The sequence below is a fragment of the Schistocerca gregaria genome, chromosome 1 (assembly GCF_023897955.1).
Source record: "Schistocerca gregaria isolate iqSchGreg1 chromosome 1, iqSchGreg1.2, whole genome shotgun sequence".
NCBI lineage: Eukaryota > Metazoa > Arthropoda > Insecta > Orthoptera > Acrididae > Schistocerca > Schistocerca gregaria.
The window spans coordinates 781,899,444-781,923,078 of record NC_064920.1 but is presented as its reverse complement, the minus strand read 5'-3'; the positions used below and the strand labels follow the sequence as shown (position 1 = coordinate 781,923,078).

General features: G+C 41.6%; 2 protein-coding genes across 10 annotated transcripts in view; both read right to left on the bottom strand.

The window, feature by feature from the left end:
* Positions 1-23,635, bottom strand: part of LOC126268863 (mitochondrial protein C2orf69 homolog) — a 242,620-nt gene that overhangs the window by 153,774 nt on the left and 65,211 nt on the right. The window lies entirely within an intron of this gene.
* On the bottom strand, positions 13,507-18,038 carry LOC126268970 (potassium channel subfamily K member 10). The gene has a single exon (XM_049973955.1). It carries the CDS (start codon positions 18,015-18,017, stop codon positions 16,950-16,952), a length of 1,068 nt encoding a protein of 355 aa, XP_049829912.1. The 5' UTR covers positions 18,018-18,038; the 3' UTR covers positions 13,507-16,949.

Sequence of the window (23,635 nt, the reverse complement as noted above, 5' to 3'; positions counted from 1 at the left end):
CAAAGCAGGTGTTGACAGATGCGAAAATTACCAAACAATCAGTTTAATAAGCCACAGCTCCAAAATACTAACACGAATTCTTTACAGACGAATGGAAAAACTAGTAGAAGGCGACCTCGGAGAAGCTCAGTTTGGATTCTGTAGAAATACTAGAACATGTGAGGCAATACTGACCTTACGACTTATCTTAGAAGAAAGATTAAGGAAAGGCAGACCCAAGTTTCTAGCATTTGTAGACTTAGAGAAAGCTTTTGACAATGTTAACTGGGATACTCTCTTTCAAATTCTGAAGGTGGCAGGGGTAAAATACAGGGAGCGAAAGGCTATCTACAATTTGTACAGTAACCAGATGGCAGTTATAAAGAGTCGAGGAACATGAAAGGGAAGCAGTGGTTGGGAAGGGAGTGAGACAGGGTTGTAGCCCCTCCCTGATGTTATTCACTCTGTATATTGAGCAAGCAGTAAAGGAAACAAAAGAAAAGTTTGGAGTTGGCATTAAAATCCATGGAGAAGAAATAAAAACTTTGAGGTTCGCCGATGACATTGTAATTCTGTCAGAGACAGCAAAGGACTTGCAAGAGCAGTTGAACGGAATGGACAGTGTCGTGAAAGGAGGGAATAAGATGAACATCAACAAAAGCAAAATGTGGATAATGGAATGTAGTCGAATTAAGTCGGGTGATGCTGAGGGAATTGGATTAGGAAATGAGACACTTAAAGTATTAAAGGAGTTTTGTTATTTGGGGAGCAAAATAACTGATGATGGTCGAAGTAGAGAGGATATAAAATGTAGACTGGCAACGGCAAGGAAAGCGTTTCTGAAGATGAGAAATTTGTTAACATGGAGTAGAGATTTAAATGTCAGGAAGTCATTTCTGAAAGTATTTGTATTGAGTGTAGCGGTATATGGAAGTGAAACATGGACAATAACTAGCTTAAACAAGAAGAAAATAGAAGCGTTCTAAATGTGTTGCTACAGAAGAATGCTGAAGATTAGATGGGTAGATCACATAACTAATGAGGAAGTATTGAATAGGATTGACGAGAAGAGAAGTTTGTGGCACAACTTGGCCAGAAGAAGGGATCGGTTGGTAGGATATGTTCTGAGGCATCAAGGGATCACCAATTTAGTATTGGAGGGCAGCGTGGAGGGTAAAAATCATAGAGGGAGACCAAGAGATGACTACACTACGCAGATTCAGAAGGATGTAGGTTGCAGTGGGTACTGGGAGATGATGAAGCTTGCACAGGATAGAGTAGCATGGAGAGCTGCATCAAACTAGTCTCAGGACTGAAGACCATAACAACAACAACAACAACAACAACAACAGTAGGCCTACAGCCCACCTGTGTATCTCCGCTTCCTTATTCCCAGCTGAAAGTAATGAATGACTGTGCTATCTCAATTACACTTTCTTGTTTTCTTATGTTATCTGTAGCACATCTTTTCCTGCTTGTAACACTGTATGTTTTCTTCATCTCAGTTTCAGACACCTGGGATTGTTTTTAGTCTCTCTGCAAGAATTTGTAGTGACTGATTTTTGGCACCCTTGTTGCAATACTGCTTGTCAGAAGTATTCCACAAACATATTAAGACCTTATAGAGTTCTAAGGATTGCATTATGACTTATTACTTAATAGCAACAATGGCCATTGTGATGCATCTAATATGCATTATCTCCTCACGATGAAATCCGAAGCACAACTGATGAGCATTATCACATGACAGCACTACAAATGGTCTGACGCCACCAGGCGGTGAAGCAGTGTGGCCACCTGAGAAGTACCCAACAAGAGATGCATCAGCCAACACAGCTACACATGGCCCGACAGCCCATCTGACTACCAAACACACACGACCATCTGACGCAGATCAGATCATCTGTAGTCTATGAAGACCACATCACTACCAATCAGAGACAAAACTCCATTCAAAGCTTCCTCCTCCTCCACCATTCTCCCTTTCCCATAATGTTACTTTTCTCTATGTCTCTGGTGACTGCTATATTACATTGTTAATTAGGCATACATCTTAGGCAATCATACATAGAGGTCATATTTCCAATACTAATGTTTAATATACGTGGTCGAATCACATTAATACGACCACCACCTCTGTTCAATCTCAACAACCATTCCAACATGGCAGGTGACAGCACTAGAATGGATGGTATATTAATCATGTCGAGAGGATGAGAAAAATAGTGCAGTCATCATCGTAAAGTGGACATAGAGTGATTTATCTGACATCCAAAATGGCATGGTCACTGGCTTTTGGTCCAAGGATGCAAGCATTTTGAAATGGGTAAGTTTGTATGCTGTTCGCATGCATACTTAGTTAACGTATACTGCGCATGCAAAATTACGCTATCCAAAATTGGCACCAATTCAACTGTGGTGCGCCATAGGCCATAGGTACGGAGATGAATGAGGACAACTGCACAGGCGCGCACGCGCTCGCGCCGCCCCCCCCCCCCCCCCCCCCACACACACACACACACACACACACACACACACACACACACACACACCAGTAGAAATGCAACTGTCGAGGAATTGACCACCCAGGATAACCAAAGGGCTCCTAAACAACTGTTCAGTGAATGATGCTGTGTATGGGCCTCCATAGCAGGTGCCTGGTTCATGCACCCATGCTGACTGCTGTTCATTGACGACAATGAAGGCTGCAATTTGCTTGCCAGTACCACAACCAGACATCCTATGAGTGGCGATGGGTGGCCTTTTCACATGAATCACGTCTTATGCTCCATCAGACGGATGGCCATTGGCATTACGATGTAAAACATTGAAAGCGAACACCTTCTAAACAACAGTCAGAAGGTTCCAGGCTGGAAGAGAGTGCAGTATGACCTGGAGAATGTTTTCATGGCATTCCCTGAGTGATATCGTCATTCTGGAAGGCATAATGGATCAACAGGAGTATGCATCTATCCTTTGGGGATCATGTCCATCCCCACAGCAATTTATTTTACCTCGGCACAATGGCATGCACCAGCAGGTCAATGCAACGATCACACAGCTCATTATGTGCATGCTTGGTTCGAGAATCACCAGTATGAATTGCCTTGGTCACCAAATTTCCAAGATTTAAACCCAATTGAGAATCTATGGAACCATCTCACTCGGGCTGTATGTGCCATTCATCATTAACCGAGAAACTGGTGCAGCTGGCCACAGCACTGAATAAACATGGCTCCACATCCCTGTCTGTGTCTTCAACAACCTCGCTGACACTTCCTGCATGTCTAGCAGCAGTCTGTGCTGCAAAAGCTGGTTATTCAGGCTTTTGGAACAGGTGATCATGCGAATTAATGCAATTGAACGGTGTATTTAACCTATATTCTGGACGAAGTTCCTGTTTTCATGGCTTGCTGCAGTACATATTTTAAAATACTGTGATAACTTGCAAACATTTGAGAAAAAAACAGGTGAGTAATACCCGCTTCCACATTACTAATGGCTAGAGTTCGAATTTTCGTGCAAATGCAGCTTGCTTGCGTATTTAGACCACTGACAAGGTAAAGACATAATTTAAAGATTTTTTTTTCCGATACAACACCGCGAAGTTAGACATTTATAATGCATATTACTGGTCCATATTTTTTTGTTTCAGTGCAAATATACAATAACTTGCATGGCAGCACTTTTTATTTATTTTTTTACATACAGGCTTCGCCATAAGTGCAGAATTTTGTTATTGCCGGTGAACTTCAAAGTCAACCGGCTCTAAAGATGTCGGTAGAAGTCAGTATACAATAGGCCGATTAAAACTTGATAGTTGACGTCTATCACTTGCCACTACAGTGTAGCCACTTCAGCTATCGGCTATGACTCTACGTACTACATGTGACAAACAAACGCGGCGGGTCACTTAACAAATATTAATGTGTAATGTGGAGCTGTGTTGGAAGTGGCCGCTGCATGTCGGAAACGCGAAACGCTCTGTCGACTGTTGGTTTTAAGTGACCAATGACAATGACTGAACTGCGGCAAACGATGCGTTTTCTAGCCCTTAATTTAAACTCATGTCCTAAGCTAACCACAACCTCGTGATGTGCTATGTATCCGACAAAATGGCAATTAACAATCTGCAGAGGAGCTAAAAACACGATCGTTTTGTTCACGGCGACTAAAGCTAACATCTACAAGCAAACTCAAGACGGCAGACAATCAGTTTCACCGCTAAAAGCAAACTGTAATTTCTCGGAGCTCTTTTGAGAGGAGCAAGTGCACCCATAAAAAAAAAACCTTAACTCTCGCATTCAATTCACTTCAGAAAATTACGCAAAACAAGATATCCCTCATGAACCATGCTACCAAAAAAAAGACTACTTTACTATAACTGTTACTTTGTCTATTAAATCCGAAAGGACATGGAAACCTCATAGGTATGACCCTCTGACGACGAAAGGGCTGGCCAAATGGGTACACATATTGCAAATATAATTGTCGTACAGGGAAAACCTGATCTAGTGTGCTGTAATGCAAACCAACCTACAAACACTACTTTCTTTGATGAAGGACTGTGTGTGTAATTGTACATAAAAATTGTATAGTCTGTTAACATTTTAGTAAGTCAAGGTGTCAATGTTTCGATCGTTAGAAGTCTGCGAACTTCATGGCTACTACTTACCTTTGTTATCTAACAGTATTTGTTATTGTTTAACACATGCCTTTTTCAATTTCATATTCACTACTTCAAAGAGTACAAAATTTGAGCATTGGCTTTTTTATTTTGTGCTTTCACGCTACCTTGTTAACCGCTGCATTTACACGTGACATAGCTTCCTAAAAAAACGAAAACGTATGTTCGGAAACAATTTTTTTGTCCAGCTTGCATGTTCAGGTCTGCAGTGAATTTGCTAGCCCCGATTAAATATAGCGTCTGGAACACGACATGTTCCCGTTTGTGATTTAGTCGGAACAATCTCTACTTCTCTTCAGTTTAATTAAAAGTAGACAGATTTATGCTCATTCTAATTTTTGTGCTTCTCTTTCACTGCATAGTAAGTCATTCCTCCATATTAACAGAATATTTTGAGAACGTGACCTGTCAACCCAAGCACGCTTCGAAAACTGTTGGCATTTTGTATGTGGGAACTATACCTTCGTATGCGACTGAGATCGGTGGCAATCGGGTCACTTCATGCCGTAGTGATTTGTAGATCGTGGCCAACTGGGCGCGTATCAATAGCCGGTTTCGACTGCATTGTCGTCTGCTTTGTTACTGATCTGTTCTTTCACCGTCCGTGTTTTGTTAGGCTATTTTGATTGCGATTTTTTTAAATTCCATTCCGGGGTTACCTTTTCCTCAAGTTCGGAAAAAGAAGCCGGTTACCAAGAGCTAATGGCAGCTCAAAAAACAATTTTCTATTGCCTGCATGCGTATGTATAGTACCTGGAGGCGGAGTTAGTTTCCACGCGCATCCCAGCTTTCCCCACAGCAACGCTCTCCCCGCTCGTCAGTTGCAAAGTGTGATACAGAGCAGCGAAAATCGATTGTGATAATGGAAAACCGGGAGCTACGAGGGATGATTGTAAAGTAACGCACAATAATTTTATTAACAAAAAGTTTGATGGGTAACAAAACAAATAATCACAAATGAACTTACATCTTTTACCTCTTTTCTAGACGGTTACCAACGTCCTCAACACACTTCTCCCATCATGGTACCTGTTGTAAAGGCCATTTGGTTGGAGTATAACCATCTGCGGACTGCTGATTTCACTTCCGCATCTGTCGCAAAGCGTTGGCCGGCCAAGAATTTCTTCATGGGAACAAAAAGATTGACGTCCTCATCCTAATTTGGCTATTTTCTCACGAACAGGAGGAGCACAATTGGGGCGTGCGATTGTCATTACGAAGTTTGACACCGTCGATATCAATGTTGTGGCGTTTGCCACGAAGGGCACGAGATGCAACTTAACCAAAATTTTAATGTGGACAGCAGCAGTTACAGTGGATCCGTGTTCACTAAGACCACCAGTAAAACACCATTCACATCCCAGAACACTGTCACAAGCACTTTCCTAGCGGACTGAGTCAATTTTTTTTTTTTTTTTTTTCGTGCTGGAGAACCAACAGGTTTCTACTCCACATAGGCATGCTTGGTCTTGGGCGTATAGTGATATGCCCACGACTCATCAGCAGTAACGATTCCTTTCAGAAAGTCATGCCCTTCTGCAGCGTAACGTGATCCATGCCTGACACCTCGCTGGCCCTTTTGGTTGTATCAGGTTCTTACGCACCCAGCGAGCACTGACTTTACGAAATTTCAACGTGCCATGAACAATATCTTTCCCCGCACCATAGGAAACGCTGAAGTGCTGCGATAAGGTTCGCAGCTGCACACGCCGGTAGCTCAAAATTGCTGCCTCAATGGTTCCTACATCCTGCGGAGTTGCAGCTGTTACCGGCTGCCCGGAGCGTGGCAAATCACAAAGATTCACACAGTCCTCTTGGAAGAATGCGCACCACCCGGAGACATTACTATTGCCCACACTAGGACTGTTGATATTTTTAAACATATCGGGAATCTGGTACACCGATATTTAAAAAAATATAATTCCCGTCCCATAATATATCGAAATATGTACCGATATATCATCGAAAGAAGTTCGTCTTCGGGGCTATAAAAATATCGGCTGCCCACTGTAAATATACTATCGGTTTTAGATCTGTATATGCAAGTATTGATTTATTATTAGATATTCTGTACAATTAACAAGCTAGTGCCTGCATATCACCCAGAAGAAGCAAGAATGAAAGGAAAGCTATGCACGTTCGTGGATTGCCGATAACCACTTTTGCTAACAATGGTAATGGCATGTAAGTGGCACAATAAAAGGTGTCCGATGGGTCTGTTGTTTGTTTTCATCAGATATATCTGATTTATGTGGTACATTTCATGCAGATTTCCCTGTTTTTCATTTCTGGAACGCGAGCGACTTAGCAGCTCTAGTGTCTTCTGTTGGTAGCGCCTAGCGCCGATTACGTCAGCATATCTCCTCACGTGTCTCCGCCCACCGTAAAATCAATCTTCTCATTTAGATCACGGTAATTTTTTTCAGCAACTATTTTTGAAGAATGCTGATGTGAAGAAATAGTACACTAGTTGCGTTTTTTTTTTTTTTTTTAACACAACTGGTAGGCTATTTCTCCACGTCGGAAATCTTGTTATGCCATCACCCCTCCCCCCTTACCAGTGTAACCGGACTACTACTTTCTGCCACATAAACATGCTTCACACGGTAAAGCGAAAGACAGGACATGACGGGTGCTCAAAAAGTAGTAAGACCCCTTCATACAGAGAAAGTAAGATTATATTCTACTACAATTTCAAAAGAACAATTTCATATACTTAACCGAAAATAACGAAAAAAATTTAAAATCAAATAATCAGCAGTCGATATTGTTATTACAATCAATACCGACATATCGTGGAAAATATATCACCAACATATATCGACATTTACTGAAAAAAATACCGGTATTTCGATATTTTATCAATAGCCCTAGCCACTGGTGCCAACACACAAGGGGAGCGAGGGCTCTTACCTCTTTCTGAAATCTAGAGATTATTCTCTAGACTGCAGATTTAGCACTGCCACATTCGAGCACTACACATCCCGAGTTCATTTGGTTGTCAGGCTGATACCCGTAAATTTTATTCTTTCCTTGGTGACAGCAGTGTCTACATTGCCAAAACACAGTCTCAAATTGTTTCCACTCTTGTTTTCTCATATTACAGTTCCAAAATAAACATGGCTGCAGTGTATCTGCCCGCCATCCATCACCACAGCTACTTCCCCTACTCACAACCCCAACAGTAGTTTACCATCTGTCCTTGCTGGAACTATAATCAATTTTGCACTATAGCATCACGCTCTGAAGAACACAGCATTCTATACTGTATGTGTGTGCGTCTATTATTTCAGCTATGGCCCCAAAACGCACGAGAAAAAAAATGCAATTTTCTGTTCTAGAGGTGAACAACTAAGAAAGGAGTTTCAGGGTCAAAAAGATATCCTCTCCTGTAGATGAGACCTTATTCAAAGTGTATGCGATGCATCACAACGCAACCTGTACTCAGAGTTATGAATTTTGCAGTGCAGTTGCCTTGGATGAACATGTAAATTGAGGAGACAGTGATCATCTTATTTGGTTGTCAATAGTCCAATCTGGGCGTTGTTAAGGAAGATTTTCCAATGGACCTTTTACACTCAGTTTTTGGAATTTTGTTATGCCGAACAACATAAAACAATAAGAAGACACGAAAACAACGAAATTAACGTTATCACATGCGAAATTTCATAAACAAAAAAAACTGTTATAAAAGTCATCAAATCAAAATTAAATAATTTTTTTTTAAGTTTACTGTCTCTTTCTCCACTTTGAGAAGAATTGCAGTGACATGTTTTGCTGGTTAATTTTGTTTATATCTAACAGTTTTTCCACAATCTGGCATTCTATTTTTAACTTTCAATGTAAACATCAGTGGAATATAAATGATATATGTTCGTGAACATTTAAAAGTTTCATTTCTGAACTCGTTGGGAAGATATTTAGGAAGGAAGATTAAAGTTTAATCAAGGGTGAGGTCATCACACAGAGAACAAGCTCATATTGGGGAAGGACGGGGAATCTTTCGTTCCAGCTCTTTCAAGGGAAACATACCGGTACTCGACTTACGCAATTTACGTAAATCACAGGAAAACTAAATCTGGATAGTCAGAGATGTTTTAACCACAGTCTTTCCAAATGCAAATATAGTGGCTTGCCGTATCTCTATTCACTTGGTTAACTCATTGGAGACGCTGAATTTAATCATGTAAAGATTTAACTTAAGATCGTTAGGATGAAAACATATATTAAAGATATGTGCTTACTGTTTAGGTACTACAGTAATGTACCTAAAACATGGAGTTGGTAACTACCAAACATTTGTGTCCAATTAATTTTGCGTACTTCCTTTCAAATTTTATTACTCGGGCACCATATCTACATCCATACTCTGAAAGCCACTGTGAAATGCACGGCGGAGGTTAAGTCTGTTTGAACTAGTTGTTAAGGTTTTTTTCCCGTTCCATTCGTGTACAGAACGCGGAAAGAATGACTGCTTAAATGCCTTTGTGTTTTCTATAATTAATCAATCTTGTCGTCACGGTCCATGTGGAAGCGATGTGCAGGATGCTTTTAGTATATTCCTAGAGTCATCACAGAAAGAGTCTTGAGTTTGTAAGAAGGTATCTCGGAATAGTTTACGCCTGTCTTCAAGAGTCTGCCATATCAGTCCTTACAACAATCTGTGACACTCTCCAGCAAGTTAAACAAACTTGTGACCATCTGAGCTGCCCTTCTCTGTACAGCTCAGCACCCCCTACATCTACATACATACTCCGCAAGCCACTGCATGGTGCATGGCGGAGAATACCTTGCCGAAATCGTGCAAGTGTCTACTTTTATTCGTGTATTTTAGTTGAAAAGGGGACGACATACACGGTAATATTTAAGAGAAAGCGTGTTTTTTTTCGATTTTTTGGCGATATATCATTGTTTGGCGACTGCCAAATTTGAGTTCAAATGGTTCATATGGCTCTAAGCACAATAGGACTTTACATCTGAGATCATCGGTCAAATTTGAGGAGTCTTAGTCCTATAAGTCAGACCGCATTCCGAGAAAAATTTCCTTTGTACAGTTTAAAGATATAACCATACCCAACTTCCAGACGAATTGTGGTTGCTTTCTAATGACTCGTTTTGCCCTAATACTGGGGGGGGGGGGGGGGGGGGGGAGGGACGTAATCTGCTGGCATTTGCCTAATGGTGACACACATTAACGAGACGAAGAGTGTAAATGCAAACTCTGTTGTTGCCATTCACAGCTCTTATGTTTTTATGCACGTAAATTTACATAAAGCGTTAATATCACATCTTTATTTGGATCTGCGTTTCTATGGGCCCTGTGCTCGCGTGTACTACATTGCCAGATCTCTGAACAGTATTTTCACTTCATTATACATTGTTGCAGTGTTTACATAGCGGCTTCCCGTCGGATAGGAAACAATCGTCCTTCCTTCCATTAGTGTGTGTTCGTAAAATAATTAGGTGCACTGTGTTTGTGTTAAACCATGCATCATTTAGGGAGTTGTGAAAAGTCTATGGTGATGAGTGCGCGTGCTTGCTTTCAGGCCGAAAAGGAACAGGGCGTGAGCAGTTCCATATCATAGCCAGAAAGAGAACTTCTGAATGTCTCAGTATTAGTGAAAGTACAGTGAAGCGAACTTCGACAGACGGTGAAGCGAATGTCGAGAGAATATACAGAAACTTCATGTCTTACATCACCAACGAAGAATTCTATCAGGCGACAAAAGTTTGTATTGGACGGGTTTATGCAAGCGGTCATAAGAAGACACTCCACAACTTCTATGTGGACAGTTTCCAACAGTGGCAGCCGCGTTGGAAACGTTGAAGGCTGTAGGGGAAGATTTTCCTGATAAAAAGTGACGCAAACCTTTGGCGTGCCATTCAAAAATTGGACTACAGAAACAAAAATTTCAACAAAAAACCTGTGCCGATGGAAAAGAACAAAGCAGCATGAAAGAGATACGAGTTCTTGCGGGAAATAAGATACTTGCGCAACACCAGATGGACTATTTATTACTATTACAATGATGAGAGTTGGCGTGGTGCAAATCATTCCAGAAATGCCTTATGCATCAGAAAATTTACACCATTATCACAGAGGAAGTATTCAAGAGTGAAGTAGCTAGAAAGGAGGAATTCAAAAACCGTCAGATTCTGGAAAAAGGATTATAATGTGTCACATTGGGAACGTAGATGAACTTGTACAAAACGCTGGCGTGTGTTTTTACTGTGCAAGGAGGAGGTGAAGATTATCATTATGAAATGAATGCCAGACACTACGAAGAGTGGTTTAGTAGTGTTCTCGGAAAATTACCAGACCGATATGCGATTGTTTGGATCAGTCTCCACATCTCATGGTGATAAAACCAGTGTCACGAAATTCATCTGCGAAATGGAGGGAGGATTCTATTGTAGAATGGATGGAAAGCAATAATGAAGATCTTCCATCTAATGGCATATCATACGAGGAACTTACTAAAACTGGCCTATTGGAACGCGCACGACAGCACTTCATGGCGCATGAATGCATTTTGCAATGTATATTGCGATCGGTGGACAAGGAAATCAATCTCTTGTGGTTGCCTGTAGCGCGACGTGAACTGAACGCCACTAAACTTACTTCGCATTCGTCAAGAACAAAGTAGAAACGGAGAATTTTAAAATACATGATAATATACAGTTGTGTCGTTGCGCTCTGGAAAGAACTTCCCAAAATGTCTGGAGGAACTCAGTGAGTCATGCACACAAACTTGAAAACAGTTATGCACGAAGAGCCCACTGTCTTGACATAGCAATAAAACAGTTGCTGATACAAGTAGACGACTGCAATAACGGCAGCGTGACTTCAACCAGCAGCGAAAGCGATTAAGGTAGGTTTTATTTCAGTTGCCATTCTTTACAGAAAAAATTATTCGTGCTAATCGACTTTTTCGTTTACTGTTGAAATGTGATACACAAATATTCATTTACTGTGAGCTGCTTGCATATCAAGCATTTATTTGCAATTTCACCTCTGCTCTCAACGAAAACCGAACGCCGCAATGCTGTTCTGGAATGCGATTACGAAGCTGCCTTTCTTCGCTGATGAACAGGTGCTTATGGCGCGTAACAACAGTGGTGGCGCGCTGTGACAACTACAGTCCACCACAGCCTAGCATGTATAGCAGTTACTAACACAATTGCTTTACAAACTCTTAACTAACAAACACTAGGAGTTTTCTTTTGTAAAAACATATGATGTAACCAATAAAAGTTCAAGCTTAACACCAGTGCCTTCTGCGTCGCAATAGCTATAACGGCAAGCTCATCGCAAATTGCGTTTGACGTAATAACAATGAAACGAGTTATCAGAAATTAACGACAATCCGCCTATAATTAGATAGAATAAGGCTGTATCTTTAAACTGTGCACACGAAATTTTTCTCCTAATTATGGTCTGATTTCTATTTGTCCTTCAAGTTGACATTGCCGAAAAAAACTACAAAAAGCACGGTTTCTCTTATATATTACCGCGTATGACGCCCCATTTCAACTAAAATGTAATATTCATACACTAAATAAAAGTATACATTTCCTCTATTCCGGCAAGGTGTAACACATCAATGTTCGTAATGCAATATGACCAGAATAGGAGCTCAAAGTAGGGGACAATTATTAGGAAACGGATAACAGTAAATTCCTTTCCTCTTCATAAACTGGCTGAAACAGTTATATATGAAGACAACAAATCCAAAATATAGCGTAAATTTTTGCGGACACCCATGGAGACGATATAAAACGCAAACGGGCAACAGGAAGAAAATGCTCTTCTGAAAATGAGAGTTTTGTTAATTCGAATAGAAGTTTAGGCGTTACAGCGTCTCTACTGGACGTATTTGTCTGAAGTGTAGCCTTATATAAAAGGTGGGTGGGTGACAGCACAGACAAGAGAACAGAATCTTTTGATATTTGTTGTTTCGGAAGAATGCTGAAGATTAACTGGGTATATTATGTAACTAATAACAGGTAACAACTCATCGAATTAGGGTGGAAAAAGTTTTATGCAACAACTTGACAAAAAGTAGGCACAGGTTTATTGGAAACGTCATGAGACATCAAGGAGTAGTTAATTTGGTAATGGACTGAATTTGGCCGGAACTGTAAAGAGAGCAACGTTTGACTACATAACAGACACGTTCCAGTGGATGAAGATTGTAATAGTTGTTAACAGATCTGAGACGAAGGACTTGCGGGTAGACTAGTATGGAGAGCGGATCAAACCACTCTTCAAACTAAAGACAACAGCAACATCATTTGTTAACATGCATTTTACTTCTGGCAGTACTGTTTATATACGTGGTTACATATGCATTGTAAGTATCACTGTAATTGATTGTTTCACAATTTGCATTCTCTTTTTCTCTTCCATCTCATTCATTGTCTGGTTACATTTTACCTCTCTCAAGCAAGTCATTCGTAATCTCAAAAGCTGAAGTTTAAAGTTACAGCAGTTAGTTTAATGTCTTGAAGTAAAATGTACTTATTTTGTTCTGACAGTACTGTCAGTCATTACTGCTTCCTGCCAGTTACATTACCTTTTTGTTCTCACTTTTCTGAGTACCCCCTTGCAAAACCGGAATGTTCGTACCCACTTCTCTGCAATTTGGCATAGACGAATCCAGACAAGAATGGCGTTTGCATTTGAAGGTAAACAATGGATGACAAAATTGATGAAATTTAATCAACCACGTTAAAGATTTATCTTGTATTATGTACACCTTGTATTTGGCTATTTCAAACCAGTTTGTGAGGAAAAAATTCGAAATACGAATAAAAGGAAAGGAAACAGCGAACAAAATTGAAGAAAAAAATTATCGATTTGTTTTTAATATTTTGAACTCACATGCCACAAAACACAGCTTTCAGTTTTCTAGATCATCTTTAAAAAATACCAATAAAAGCATTAGAAAATGATCTACAGAGACTGATCTGTGTATCAGTAATGTGTCAATTGTATTTCAGGCAGAACTTTATTTTCCTTTACATTTACTAATAAGAGGAAAACTTACTTTAAGTAAGCTACCAATTTCAAATGGTAATCAGAGTAAAAACAAGAGAGTTTTGTCTAGCCACTATAATGGTTACTCAGATTTCATTTTTCAATTACTATGTAACATTAAACAAAATATAAATATTTAACAGCTTATACTATCACTTTAATAAATACATAGATCATGATTTTAACCAAGAAATTAAATTCTGTCATCAGCAAAGAGGAAATGAAAAGCTACATATCAAACATTGTCAGGAATTTGATGAAGAAATAAACACAGTTTTTCAGTTTGTTCTGACTTCACTCATTGTAAGCTTACTTTTCATGTTCTCTCGTCTGTGTTCATTCGAAATATAGTCTAGTAAAAGTACAACACATTCAGCATGTAAAATAAGTAGATACAGAGAACTCGTTACAACTCAAACAACAAATATTTATGTTATCTAAATAACTCTCCCTTTGTCACATTTCTTCCGAATATGCACAGTAACATGAAGTGAAAAAAGCAAACCTAGCTCTACAATCAAGCCCTCGAGAGAATGTGACCCTGCTACTCACCACCACCACCACCACCACCACCACCACCACCACCGCCTGGAGAGATGTGTGACGAGCAAACGAGTATCCAAACCACAGTAACCTTTCTGAGACTTGGAGGCACCATTTTTCATTCAACCAGGTCGTGAACACAACTCATTAAGTTGAGTGCAACCCATTGCCACGGAGAAGCGAACCTGGGTCTTTCACATGACAGTCAAGGCATGCTGAACACTCAGTTACGTATAATGACTTAACAACATAATGCAATGATGGTACTGTGAGCAATGACATCCAAAGCGCTGTACACATTGGCGTCCAAAAAGATTTTATACAGTTTCGCACTGTCGTTTAGTGTAAAGAGTACGAGCTTACCGAGATCGAGCCAGACTTAAGACTGGATTCATGCCTTCCTCGCCGAAAGAACTCGAAACGGCGCTCACTGTGACAGAAAATCTGGAGATGTAAAGGTAATTTTAGGTGTACTGCAATGAAGTTTGGTAGAACCTCTACAGTTTACAATATATATCAACAGTCTAGTGGAAAACGTCAGACGGTCCGTGAGATTGTTCGCAGATGATGCTTGTTATCTATAAGGCAACAATGCTATACGACTAGCGAACTGCAAGAAGACCTGTAGAGGATTGATGCAAAGACTGGCAGTTGGTCCTGGATGTAAATAAATGTAATGTTATGCGCATAAATTCACTGCTTTACCATTACTCTATTGATGACAAAACAATGGAATCTGTAAGTAACTGCCGTAACATACCTAGGAATAACCAACCGGTGCAACAAAGTGAAATTACCATATGCAACAAACAACACGGAAAGGAGATGGTAGGCTGAGGTTTGTAGGAAGACTCTTAAGGGAACGTGATTCGTCCACAAAGCGATTCTTCCGATTCTTGAGGATTTGTTATCTGTCTGGGACCCTCATCTGGTTAGATTAATAGAAGAGAGAAAAAATTTAAAAAAGAAAACGACTTAGAAATGTTCAGCATGTAACCATATTTACAAATTAATTTGTGATGTGGATGTAAAATCACTCGTCCCACATCATCTAAAAATTATCATGCAAAACGATCCATGTAATATGAAACTAACTAGAAGATCCAACGAATAGCGGTGAGTTTCGTCACGAGATCTTTTGGTCGGCGCTCGAGTTACAGATGTGCTCAACAAACTCCAATGGCAAATGGTACAAGAGAGGTATTGTGCATCGCGACGAAATTTACTATCGAAATTTCGAGAGCGTACGTGCAAAGAAGAATCAGACAACATATTACCTTCTTCCACACACCTCTCGAGAAATGAGCATAACGAGAAAATCCGAAAAAATTGAGCTAATACATAAGTTTACTGACTATCTTCCCATGTGCCAGTTGCGAATAGAACACGGAGGAGGAGGAGGAGGAGGAGGAGGAACAGAGATGTACCAGAAATACGCTCCGCCACACACCCTAAGTGTTATTCATGTATTGTGGTCAGAAGGATTGAAAACATTTGAAATCGAAGTCTGAATAATGCGACAGTATGAAATACAATCGTTGAAATATAGATATAGTTTTTGAATGGGCGGAAAGATTAAAAAAACAAAGATACAATATTTGTGACAAGACGAATATCCTGAACAGACATAGGTAAACAGACTGACTAGTAAATTCGTGTCATTACGCACGGCATTGCTGACACAATAACTGGAATTAAACACGAGTCACGGATCCGTATACAGTTATCACCCACTCCGATTTTGTCTGTAGGGGTAACGAATGAGCTTGAAGGTAACTGACTGACGTTCGCAGCACGTGTACTAGACATGTCAGAGGACATCATGGGTGTGGAGACGATGCTCTTCTTGATCAAAGCGCGACCTGCGAGGTGAAGCAGACAGTCATCTCAGAACAAGAAAACGTTCAAAGACAGGCATTCACTGGAAGTCGTGCTGACAATCTTTGGGAATGTTAAGATTCCTATCTGGAAAACCTCCGGGAGAAGTGCCAATCTGCAACCACTTCTCAATAGAGTGATGTGGGAGTGAGGCAGCTGAAGCCTGCCATACAATCGAAGCTGCCATGGAGGCCTATTACAAGGAGTACTGCTGCTCCATAAAAAAATAAGAGAAAGAGAGAGAGAGAGAGAGAGAGAGAGAGAGAGAGAGACGCTTTCTCTTGTATACAAGAACATTAAATGACGCGTTGTTCGCAACTGTTGTTACATCCGCCACGCAGCGAAGACTTTGAGCCAATTGATGTTTTTAAGAGTGTTCCGCGGCTTCAATGACATGCACACTAAATTATTTTCTGTTCTGGATATGATTTTGAACTAAAATTTTTATTTTGTATTACCGTTTACTTTCAAACTTCAGGTTTTTGCTGGGTCAGAAGTTTTCAAAAGATAAAGCGGCAGAGTGAAGGCAGTAACGAAACGCACCAGACGATTTTTTTCTCCCCTCTTCTAGAAGGCATCCACGAGCCCAGTGTGACACAAAGCTAGGTGCCGATGCCAGAAAATTTGAAAACGTCCATTTTTGTAAGTACCCATTGCATATAGTAATAGCAAAAATGCTTTTGTTAAATAACTTACTCTCACATAAGGTGAGTGCTGAGTTTCGTAAACTTCTAAGAGTATTTTTCACAGTGAGTGGCAAATCTTAAAGCGCCACCTCTCGTCGCAAGTCAGTGTACGAAGCACATAACCACGGCTAAGCTGTCAATTTTCCGAAGGCTCAGTGCAGTACGCCATACGCGTCCGGGTATCTTCGAGACACTGCCCGAGTTCCCGTTTCACCTCTCGCACTTTCACACGCACTTCCTCCCGCATGAGATTATAGCACATCGCCACCAGTCCCATTCCCAGCAAGAGGTATACGAAGTTGATAACAAGTTTGGTCTGGCTGCCGCCGTGCGAGTCACTGATGTTGGCACCGGGCACAAAATCACCTATGCCAATTTTACACAAGCTAGTGACGCAGAAGTAGGTGCTGTTGAGGTAGTTCCAGCCTTCCCACTCGGCAAACATGATGGTGCCGGCGAGGATGTAGGCGGCGATGACCCAGAGGCAAGCGGTGGACGGGACTATGACGCGGCGCGGCGGGGGCGCGGGGCCCACGGATCCTCCCCGGCGCAGGCGCGGAGACCTGTCGCGGCTGCACTCGTGCACGCGCGCGTATAGCCAGCGAAACGTCGTCGCAAGCACCTTCCCCATGTTCATGAAGTACAGCACGTACAGCGGGATGCCGAACACGGCGTACAGCACGGTGACGGCCTTGCCCCACGAGGTGCGGGGCACCAGGTTGCCGTAGCCGATCATAGTGAACACGGACAGGCAGAACATGAGCGCGGCGGGGAAGGACCACGTGTTGTCGAGGCTGGCGCCCGTGTAGCCGGCACGCGCGGCGCGCGCCACCACGTCCTGGAAGCGGCGCAGCACCGCGTCCGCGTCGCGCGCCCACGCGGCGGCGCCGTCCAGCGTGTTGTGCCGGTCCACTAGGTCCCACAGCTCGTCGGCACAGGCGGCCCGCATGCCGATGACAGTGCGCTCCTGCTCCAGCAGCGGACTGTCGTGGCCGCGCTCCAGCCACATGAAGCCGACGGCGCCCACGATCGCGTAGCCCACGACGAGCGCGCCCACCCCCACCTGGGTGCACATGAAGGCGACGAGGCGACGGCAGCAGGCCTTGAGGCGCTCGCGGGGGTCCACGTCGGTGGCATCCGACGAGGAGCCGTGGCTGCGCACCGAGCCGCCGCGGGCTCGGCCCGCTCCGACCGCGCCCCGCATCGCGGCCAACACTGCAGCCGCTGCCTCCGCCTCTATCTCTACTGCGCCGGCCTTCGGCTCTATTCTCGCACTTCGTGGCACGGCGCCAGGGCGGCGACGACGTGCGAAGCTCGGCTTGACGCCGTTCCGAGAGCCGAGCATCGTCAATCTCCCTCCACCACTGCTCCCTCCCCCCCCCCCTGGCGCTCACATCCCAAACACAAAGAAGCGACACTCCGAGACCTGAAAGTTCTTGCGAAACACGTCACCCAAACAATCTCAGATCGTATGACTAAACATGAAATTTTGTGACGGCGTCTTGGCAAGTGTAGCATACTCAGGAAGTATGCCCTTAATACAGTGAGGTGACAAAAGTAGTGGCACAGCGATGTGAACACATACAGAAGCGCTAGTATAGCGTACACAAAGTATAAAAGAGCAGTGCACAGCTGGAGCTGCCATTTGGACTCAGGTGATTCATGTGAAAATGTTCCCTACGTGATTATGGCGCGCAGACTTTGAACGTGGAATGGCAGTTATAGCTTGATGCATAGGACATTCCATTTCGCAAATCGTTAGCAAATTCAATATTCCGAGAACCACAGTTTCAAGAGTGTGCCGAGAATACTAAATTTTGGGCGTTACCTCTCAAACGCAGTGACCGATGTCTTTCACTTAACAACCGAGACCAGCATTTGCATAGATATGTCAGTGCTAACAGACAAGCAACACTGCGTGAAAAAGTCGCAGAAATCAGAAAGGGACATGCGACGAACGGATTCGTTAGGGGGGTACAACGATCGACGTTAAGAGCCGATGGTAGAGTTCGAGTGTGACGCAGACACCACAAAGCCATAGACCCAGAATGTCAACAAGGCACTTTGCACGTTGGTGGTGCCTACGTGATGATGTTGGCTGTATTTACACGGAATGGACTGGGTCATCTGGACCAACTGAACCAATCATTGTCTACTCTGAGACCGTCTGCAGCCATTCATGGGCTTCATGTTCCAAAACAACGATGGAATTCTTATGGATGGCAATGCGCCGTCACTGGGCCACAATTGTTCAGCACTTGTTTGAAGAACATTCTGGGTAATTCGAGGAATGATTTTACCAGCCATCGAACATTTATGGGACATAATCGAGATGTCAGTCCGTACACAACATCCTGCACTGGCAACTCTTTCACAATTGTGGAAAGCTATAGAGGCAACATGACTCAATATTTCTGCAGGGGACTTCGAACGACTTGTCGAGTCCTTACCACGTCGAGTCGCTGCGCTATGCCAGGCAAAAGGAGGTCCAATGAGGTATCACCGTAGTGTACTGGTGTACAAAGCGACACCCTCCCCCCCCCCCCCCTCCCCAGCCCACACAACCAATCCAGTATAGGTTTGGAAAAAAGGAGGATTTAATTGATACCAAGTAGTAGCAAGTGCACATGAAACAACATGTCGAGAAATCTCAAAATTATTTCGCCCTATACTGCGAAACTAGGATGGATTGCGCCTCCTCCACCACCACTCCAGTTCAGACCATGCGTATGCTCTTGTAGCTTAACGTAGCAGAAATGTTTACTGGGAGGTCATATTCTTATGAAATTTTTATGAAATTCCACAAGAACTGAAGATCAGCACGTCGAGCGAAGGCTGTCAAAGTATAAATAAAGATAATTCCTAGCGCTGAAATAGATGAGAGAACGGATATTCTTTGACTACATGAACTGTGATCACTTACTAGAATTTGTCACATTCGCGAACTGTCTATTCTAAACTGTTCTCAACAACTCGATGTGGAATAAACCACAGAAACAATTCTGATTTGTCCAAAGAATGTTATGGAAGCATAATTAAGCCACAAAATGGTCCATTTTCAGTACTTTCTCGACCGATGGTTGAAAATTGTTCGACCGGTGGGGAACATTGCCAAGATAAATTAATGAAAAAAAATAGAGAAGATTCAAACAACAGTTACACCAACCACTAAGAGCTTGTATAATCAGCTTAAGAGCTGTAAAAAGACGTACCGTGTAGAGAGAGTCCCATTCGTTAAATCCAGATAATTCACATTCTCTTCCGAGTCAATACAAATCTGATATTCCATGACGATCTGAATGAAAAATTAGGGAAATTTTTCAACCTTCTTAAACATGAGCTTAAGACCACAGATTTTCACACCCAAGTTGCATACTTTTTTTTTTCTTTACAGCCCCTATTTGTTGCATGAATACCTTACCATTTAACTGATAGGTATTAAAATTAATATCATTTTGGACTTATAAAATAAGGCTCAGTAATAGCGCTTGTGTAATAAGCGCCTTGCCACGGCTCGCGCGGCTCCCTCCATCCGAGATTCTAGTCCCCTTCGGGCATGGGTATGTGTGTTTCCTTCGCGTAAGTTAGTTTACGTTAGAGTAAGTCATGTATAAGCCTAGCGAACGATGACCTCAGCAGTTTGGTCCCACAGGAACTTACCACAAAGTTCCAAAATTTCCAATAATGCTTGTCCCGGTTATCCTCGTTCGAGACTTCAATTATTTTATCATACTGTTCCACGGAAATGACGAAATGGTTCAACTCAAACGGTAGCAGGTTTTATTATCATCAACTCCTAGTGACATGCAACGTAAGACTTATGACATTGGCCATCCATCCAGCAACGAACTGTGAACACTGGTATAGCCGCATTCTCCGTAAACTGTTAAGCATATAGCAGCTACACTCCGTATACAATCCTCAAATTTTCTGATTCGACTGGGCACTTGGAAAAGTCAACAAGCTGGCTGAACCTGTGCGAGTTTACTGAACACAGCATATCTTATTAGCGAACGTGCGTATCTATTGTCCAACTCATGACCATGTGGGGGAAACAAGTCCGATGTAATCGTGTGTGTTTAGCACACCGGCTGGGAGAAGAAGAGCGTTGAATGCACGTGTCAACTCTACCCATCACCTAAGGAAATTAATGGTAACTTGTCAAAACATTTCCCGTCCTTGATATAGTGAAATAACTGCATTGGACGAGGGCACAAAAATTTACGTATTTCGCATTACGAAACAACCAACATAAATTAATGTGTGTGGATAACGATCCCATGTCAAGATCGCGAAAATTCCCCCGTTGATCAATAATTTCAGCTCAATGACGAACCAAAACACAAAAAATTGCATAAAAAGGGTGAAAACCAGCATAATATATTATATATTTAAACTTCCATACTATGATAAATGTCAACAAAAATTACTTAATTCTTTGTATCAGCCTCCAGGCATTACACACTGCATAATCTGCTGAGCTGAATCACTCTTGTCATGAACACACTGAGAAAATTTATAGATTGTGGGCAGTATCTCTATTGTTCATAAGGTAACTTGTATTTCGATGTGCATCGTATGTGATATTGTTTGATATAATCTCTAGCAGATACCTAGGTATAAGGTACTATGATTGTATTCATGAAGTTTAATTCTTGTAACAGTCCTTAATGTAGTATGATTCTCCGCCTGTTTGCTGGTTTGTAATTACAGCCACTGGCAATGCTGATTGTAATTGGCACCTAAACTTCGGGTACAAAAAATGGTTTAATGGCTCTAAGCAATATGGGACTTAACATCTGAGGTCATCAGTCCCCTAGATTTAGAACTGCTTACACCTAACTAACTTACAGACATCACACACATCTATGTCCGACGCAGGATTCGAACCTGCGACCGTAGCAGCAGCGGGGTTCCGGACTGAAGCGCCTAGAACCACTTGGCCACAGCGGCCGGCCTTCGGGTTGCAGCATTACTCGCTTTATTATACAGTATTATGGGTTTATGATTTTTTTATCATTAGAGCTTTCATAATTCATTAAACTTCATAAAACGTAAAATTATTAGAAAGTTCGTGGCGTTACATTTTTCTATGTTATTATAGGGGCACGACAGTGTAAAACTTCGTTGCTTCGACGTGTCATCTGGTAGTTAGCGTTTTCATGTAGCAATAACGGTAGATATGTGGCCAGTTTTTTGACAGCTGCAATACAGCTACTTCCTTGTCCCTGCAACTAGCGTTGCGAGAGATACGCCGTATTTACATCCACACAAGGCCTATATATTAGTTACTACTGTCAATCACCTTGCATTTAAATCCAAGTGTGGCAATATGAGCTCCGGAGACACATAGGGCTAACTTTATAATTTATGTACGGCTAACGTTATAATTTACGTAACATTTTGCAAATTTACTTTGTATGTCTTGATTTTTGTCATGCTCTATAAAATATTTCAGTGTGTACATGTCAACAAGAGCGATTGTACTCAACAGATTATGAAGATGTCTAATGCCTGATGGCTGATATATACAGAATTAAGTGATAATTTTTATTGGTATGTATCGAACATAACAACGAACATAAATTAGCTTTCATTGTTTCACAACTAGAGATACCATTTAGCGCCGAAACGAAGAAATGATTCATCATCAAAGTAGTACGAGAAACGTCTTTTGTGTGGACGATACAAGAACAGACTTTCCTGTGTTGTCCGTCGCTTCTACTAAGCTCACACGCACCGCACCTTTTTCGTTAATTGCAGTCCCGCGAAATGTTTAATTGTGCAACTAACATGCAGTAGTGATATGAAAGTGATAATATCTAACCATAACAGTGATTAAATGTATACAACCGAACGCACTATAGTTTGGGTAGTGAAATTTTTGAACAATTTTTGAATCTTCCAGTCAAACACGTGTGAATCGGAAATATCGTATGCGTGGCTTTGGTGGACTACTAATGACTCTGGATTTAAGCTAATGATGTGCATAGTGACTGTTCATTAACGACACTAATATCTTCTTTTGGCGAGGAGATACACTCATCTATTTTGTGTTTAAAGTGATAGCGCATATTTTTGACGAATGTAATTTTCAGTTTTTACTTACTGATTCTGTTTTGTTTGACAAAGTGATATACAGGCTGTTGGTAAAAGTATATGCTATCTTTATTTATAGTTTCTCTTTTGTTGTTTCTGAAACCATGATAATTATATTTTGGTTTGATACAGCTCTAAATCCCTGCTACTTAGGTTGTATGCTTCCATATACATTTAAATATGCAGTACAAATTTCTTTTGTATATTATTGAGTTTGGTGACCCTCGTAGATTGCTACCTCTTTAAATTACTTCATTTTACGTGAAGTGACCTACCCTAAATAGTTTTTTTTTTTTCGAAATCAACGATCCAGTAGTCGAAGCAACAGTACAGTAGGAGTCACGTACACGGTGTTGATTTGCTGTTTTTTTTTCTTTTCTTTCTCTAGATGATTATGAATTATTGTCAGTTTTGCTTTTTCAGCTATCTTGTCAGTCTGATTTGCTTCACAAGATCAGAAATACGAATCAATGCTATGTTGCTATGCGTAATGGAGGAACGTTTACATCTTCGTACAAGAGTTTGAGAGAGGAATATATGTGGCCTCTATAAAAAGCAATAAACCAGTCATTGCTCCTGTGTGCTACGTGATTCTTTCAGCTCTAAGCGGATCCTCATGCCGACTAAGTTTATCTGTCACAGAAAAGTGAGTGAGTGTGTGTGTGTGTGTTTAAGATATCCACCCCTCCCCCCATGTTCTTCCTGCTCACGTATGTGAAACCT

Excerpts from the sequence above, each read along its gene's own strand:
- LOC126268970 (XM_049973955.1), bottom strand. The coding sequence starts at position 18,017 with ATGCGGGGCGCGGTCGGAGCGGGCCGAGCCCGCGGCGGCTCGGTGCGC.